This window comes from Phaseolus vulgaris, chromosome 4, assembly GCF_051622355.1.
Source record: "Phaseolus vulgaris cultivar YP4 chromosome 4, ASM5162235v1, whole genome shotgun sequence".
Lineage (NCBI taxonomy): Eukaryota > Viridiplantae > Streptophyta > Magnoliopsida > Fabales > Fabaceae > Phaseolus > Phaseolus vulgaris.
Genome location: NC_143501.1, coordinates 12842798 through 12848835, shown reverse-complemented (window position 1 = coordinate 12848835; position 6038 = coordinate 12842798). Strand labels below are relative to the sequence as shown.

At 32.4% G+C, this 6038-nt stretch overlaps 1 protein-coding gene across 1 annotated transcript; it reads left to right on the top strand.

Annotated features, from left to right (window-relative positions):
* Positions 1-729: 729 nt before the first annotated feature.
* LOC137837275 (tetraspanin-6) lies at positions 730-5756 on the top strand. The gene is made up of 3 exons (XM_068646235.2): positions 730-2693; positions 4405-4724; positions 5515-5756. The coding sequence occupies exons 1-3, from the start codon at positions 2202-2204 to the stop codon at positions 5552-5554; spliced, it is 852 nt and encodes a 283-aa protein (XP_068502336.1). The 5' UTR covers positions 730-2201; the 3' UTR covers positions 5555-5756.
* The last annotated feature ends 282 nt before the right edge of the window (positions 5757-6038 follow it).

The following is a 6038-nucleotide window of genomic DNA, read 5'->3' as shown; positions in this document are numbered from 1 at the left end:
TGGGGGTATTTGATAGAAGGAGAAATATCGGTATGCCTGAAAAAGCCAATCTAGTGGATTGGTACCATAAAAAAGGGGAGGTTAAGTGTTGGTGATCTTAGGGTAGGGGTGGTAGGTTGTTGATGGTAGTTGTGGAGAGGAGTGGATTGGGGGTTGTTTTGGTGGAGAAAGGGTTGTTACCTGATCCAGGAGGGATGTAAAGGTAGAATGAAGGTGGTCATTTGTTGCCTCTAGGGTAGATTGTCTGCTAGAGTTGCCTCTAGCTGGCTTTGAATCAACGTGAGTTGTGCTTGAATGTTGTTGATGACCTCTTCCAGATCTTTGGAGGCTCATTTAGGAGGCATGGTAAGAGAAAGCACCAATTTTTTAGGCCTTTGCCACTGCTATACTAAACTAGAGTTAACCAAAAACCTTTTCTGCCTTCATTCATACTGCTTAGTCCCTTTCAAGGGTAAAAGAGGGTCATGGGCCTTACAATTCTTAGAGAAACAAAACATTTTAAACTGAAAAATACATAATAATAATGGCAGACTTCCCAATGAGTAACGTGGGCCTATCCTATTATAAATCATTCATCTAGTTGGGTTGCTTTTTGGGCCTTGTGCTTGTGTATGGACCCATTCTAACATACGCATTGGATTCTAAATTTGTTTCGGCTTTAGCAAATATAACTTGCCCCAATGACATTGGCAAAGCTGACCAACTATATGAGAATTAATGAAAATGTGTATTAGATCTATGTGGAGGAATAATGCACGATCTAGAACACAAGCTTCATATACCTCTCTAGTGCCAACGTTGCTTCTTTTACCTCAACCAGAGTTCCCAGTAGAGTAACAATCTTTTTGAAACATTCTGTTCCACAATTTCAAAGGTAAACCCATGCATCGCATCCATACCTGTTTATCAACCGCTATGAATTGGTCTTCCCATGGGATGATGGTGTCAAATAAATCTTCGAATCACTCTTTATTCTCCTATTTGACCTCCTTAACACTCACTTTGTTTTCCCCATCTATAAAACATGGAATTCGCCCAAAAATTTAACCTTTATGGAATTGTAGCCTCCTAGGATAAAACTTTCATTCAGAGATCCTACTTTGCTTAAATCCGAGACTCTCCCAATATAACACTCTTTTAGCCATTCTTTGGGTGTTTCTTCCACTTTGAAGTGTATAGCGTGTGGTCTTGCCTTGTTTTGTGATTGTGCTCTATTCCTATTCTTGACAATGTGGAAGATTGATTTGTTCCTTTTTCCCTCCACACTTTTTTAACCACTTTCTCTTCCATTGTTGACTTCTCCTTTTTGTTTATCTTTCCATTCCTTTCTTGTTTCTACTGCCCTGTTGTATTTGGGTTTCTTAACATTTAGTTTCCAATTCCCAATCCAAATTGCATCCAACTGTTTCTCCAACTCTCTAGAGTTCTGCACACTCTGAAATCTAACGAAATCGAACCTTTGTTTCTTAATGTCCAACCTCCCTCATATGAAAACATTCACCCTTCCCATCTTTAGAATTTATTTCTTTGAAATCGAAGGAGAAGTTTGAGAAGAAGAAAGTTATCCTCCCTCTATAATCCATTTGTAAATAGAGAACCCGATGTTGAAGAGAGAGAAGAAATCGTTTTTTTATCACTTGTATTTCTTTTACCTTGTTCCTAAATATTAGTCACTATTTTTAGACACCTAATAAGAAGGGTTCTTCTAGTAAATTATTAATAAGTATACTCAATCCAAAATTTTATGATATTAGATTTGTAATTTTCTTATGTCTTAATTATTTATTTTCATATATTCACACTTTTCCTAGAACACTTTGTACTATCACTTAGCACAAAGATAAAGTTGCTTTTCTCGTATATTGATGTTGGATATATATATATATATATATATATATATATATATATATATTCTCTTTAGATTAGGCCACTATACGAATAACTTAATAGCTAAGAATGGGAAGTACAATTTAGACAATCGTTATCACATCAGAAAAGAAAAGATAATATTAAGTTAGGGAATCTCAGTGAAAGCAAAGCACACAGACAAAAGGAGATAAGAATGTTGAAATTCTCGAACCATGCAGTGACAGACAAATAAAAACAAATGCTTCCAATTGCGGTGTCCTTTTAAAAGCAAGAAGAATCACAAGTGAGAAGGGTGAGAGAGGTCAAGAAAGCAATAGAAGAGGGTCTGCAAGATGCAACGCTTCAGCAACTCAGTGATCGGATTCTTGAACTTTTTCACTCTCTTGGCATCGATACCCATCATTGGGGCTGGTCTATGGATGGCAAGGAGCACCACAACCTGTGAAAACTTTTTCCAAACCCCACTCTTGGTCATAGGGTTCGTGGTGCTCGTGATTTCCCTTGCTGGTTTCATAGGGGCATGCTTCCATGTTGCATGGGCACTCTGGGTGTACTTGTTCATCATGGTGTTCCTCATTGCTTCCCTCTTTGCTTTGACCGTTTTTGGGTTTGTTGTTGCTGCTCAGGGTGGTGGAGTGGAAGTGCCTGGTAGGGCTTACAAGGAGTACCATCTTCAACGTTATTCTCCATGGTTGAGGAATAGGATCAATGATCCTCAGTATTGGAGCACCATTAGAAGCTGCATTTTAGGGTCCAAGACATGTTCAAAGCTTGCCCTTTGGACCTCTCTTGATTACATGCAGAGGGACATGTCCCCCATTCAGGTATGCAAATTTGCAGCTTCTTTGTTGTTTAAGAGGATTTTTTATATTCTACAAACTCAATGAATTCTATAATCAAACAAATTGCTCAAATTATACAATTTTGATTAAATCACAATAATAAACATGTATTTTATTGTAAAATTGTCAAAACAACATTTTGTTAAAACAATAAAACACCTTATCTTTTTCAATCTTTTTCTGCTATATCAAATAATACTATCTTTTACTCTCATAACCAATTTCATGTTATTCTCTTCTTTTACTCTCATAATCATACCAAAATAAGGAGAAATCTACTTTCTTAAAAATAATTGAAAAACCCTTCCACAGTCTTCCAAAAATTTAGTTATTTTCGTCTCGTTTCTATAAAGTGAAGGGAATTTGTCTACTAAGAAGTAAGAACATAAGATGAGAGTTTAATTAATCCTCTTGAATGTTTCATTCAATTGTTTTTTAATGTATAATATTTGGTCTTTGCTCTTGTAATTGGGAAATTTAAAGGTCCAAAATGAGTCTATAAAGCAGTTTGGTTCTCTTTTCCACAAAAGAGATTCCCCTTCGAATCTTTATCACTTGCATCAAATGCGGTGAAATCAGAGACATTATATAACTATTGCACATAAAGAACAAAAAAAAAAGTATACCCTCTATTTTAAAATACTATATTTTAACACTAAACATTTCTTCACATTTTAAAGGACAGTTTTTTTCTTTCCAAATTTACTCACGGATAAAATAATAAATATATTAATATTTTGATTACTCTGTCTATGAAATTTCTAGCTACTACCATTCAATAGTTACAAGCAATTTTTGTGAAAACATGACATTTTAATCTTTCTTTTTTCTAAGTTACTTGTTTATTAATATTTTAAACTATGTAAGAAAACCTTGAACATAAATTACTTTAGAATGAAGAGAGTACTAATTAAAAATTAATTAGTTAAATAATTTAATAATACAATCCCTTTTAATTTTTTTAATCCATTCTTCGTTAAAACTTATTTAAAAAAAATACATTAAAAGTAATATATCAATTAAAATATAGTTATTTTGAAAATGATTTCACGAAAAAATTGAACTTATTTTTATAGTCCAAACTAATACCCATGAGAAATAAATTAAGAAAAGTATTTAAAATCATGCATTCTAACATGTAGTCTTTGGAAAAGTTTATTAAAAACAAAATATTTGAGAGAAAAATTTATTAAAAACACACAAAAGCTAAGAGAAACTTTTATTAAAAACAAAAAAGATTAAAATTTTTACCAAATAAAAGGTAACTCTCGCAATTTTGTTTTGTGATTCTCAATAAAATTTAACTGACAAAAGTGTATGTGAAAACGACTATGTTCAGAGAGGTGTTTCTAACATTTCTTGTAGAATAACATTGTAATGATTTTTTTTTTTCTTGTTTGTTACGGGATAAACTAATTAATAGAAAAAAAAATACGAAAAAAATATTAAATAAAAATAATTAATTAAATTAAATATTATTTTATATATTAAAATAATTATTAATATTTAAAATAATTTCTATTACTATTTCTAAATTGATATTTAAGTGGTTATCTAAGTTTTAATTATTAACTATTTTATATTTTAAAATCAATATTTGAAAATCTTTTAGATTAATAATAGAAATTAGTTAATAGCTAAAATTTAAGTAGTCATTTGAATACTAATTTAAAAGAATTTATTAATAACGCAGAGTGGGTGTTGTAAGCCACCAACAGCGTGCAGTTACAACGAGGAAAGTGTTACAGTGTTGCAAGATTCCGATTGCTACAAGTGGAACAACGCCCCCACACTCCTCTGCTACGACTGCGACTCTTGCAAGGCTGGTGTGCTGGAAAACATCAGAAGAGACTGGCACAACATCTCTGTTCTTAACGTTGTCGTTCTTGTGTTTCTCATAGGGATTTATTCCATCGGTTGTTGTGCCTTCAGAAACGCTAGAAGAGCTCAAACTGATTATCCACATGGTCATAACCGCATGACCAAAGTTAAACCCAGATGGGACTACTATTGGTCAGTACAGTAACCTTTACTTTCTTTCACTGCTGCTTTGCAACATAACAATATTTAACACTTTATTAGGTTTTACAAAACATGTTTAATATCTAGGTTTTATTCTTCTATTTCAAATTTGTTTTACATTCACTACAAAAACTTATGTTAGATTAGATATTAAGATATTTCAAAACTTATATTCGATTAGATATTAAGATATTTCATTATTTATAAGTGAGTGTAAATCTCATCTTATGAGCCGGTTTTATGTGGTTGAGTTAGGCTTAAAGTCCACTTCTTAACATGGTATCAGAACCATTTTCGAGTTCATTTTAGCGAAAATTTGTTGGGCCTATCGTGTCACCCGCTATCAGGTTGTTATCGAACCATCTATAACATATATCTCCATGCACGAATTGGTAATTTTGGTATGAGGAGTGTGTGGAGATCCTACGTCGATTAGAGATTAGTAACCGTTTTCAAAATAATGAGGAGGATAAGAAAATGTTAGAAAAGGTTTTGGTAGTACAAAAGGAAAAATATGGATGGTCAAAAGATTGAAGAATACTTTAACCGGAGCATCTCTAATGATTTTGTGTTGTGTGAGTATTTCTTTTGTACATAGAGCTATAGTTAAAGTTTGCATGGGAAAAAAAGGTTGGTATTAGAGGCTTTAATTATTTTCTTTGTTGGAAATGTGAATGACAGGTAAATGTTGCAGCTTTTTGTACATGTGACACCCACATGAACATGCCAATCTATCTTTTCACTGCAAACTAATGCTTTTTGTCTCTGCTTTTTCTTGCAGTTGGAGATGGTGGTATAACAAGAAGGAGGAGCTTTTTTGAATTTATATGCATGCAACCATCACTGTGTGTTCTTGGTTAATAAAAAAGAAGGCACACATTTACTTGTTTCTCAGTGAATGCTCATAGAACAGTTATTCAAAGCCTTTTGTTTTTGTACAAATCCTTTTGCTTTATCTCAAAAGATTATAACAGATATCTGCTTTCCCACTTTATTATAATTTACACATTTTTTGCTTTTTAATTTTTGAGCTCCTGTCTGTAATCTATTTTCCATTATTGAATAACTGTATTTTAAAAGTTATTTTCTCATTAATTAGTAACCTCTTTTTGCATTCGACATTTTTTTATTCCTTTAACGATTTCTTTTAATCTCAATGCTAAATATGTGTAAATTTCAATACATTATATCAATTTCAAGGCCTTTTTCAGAACAAATTTAGTCTATTTTCGAAAAAAAAAAATTCAACTTCTACATTTCAAATTTTGAGCACTACAATAATGTTACAAATTACTTGCAGAATAT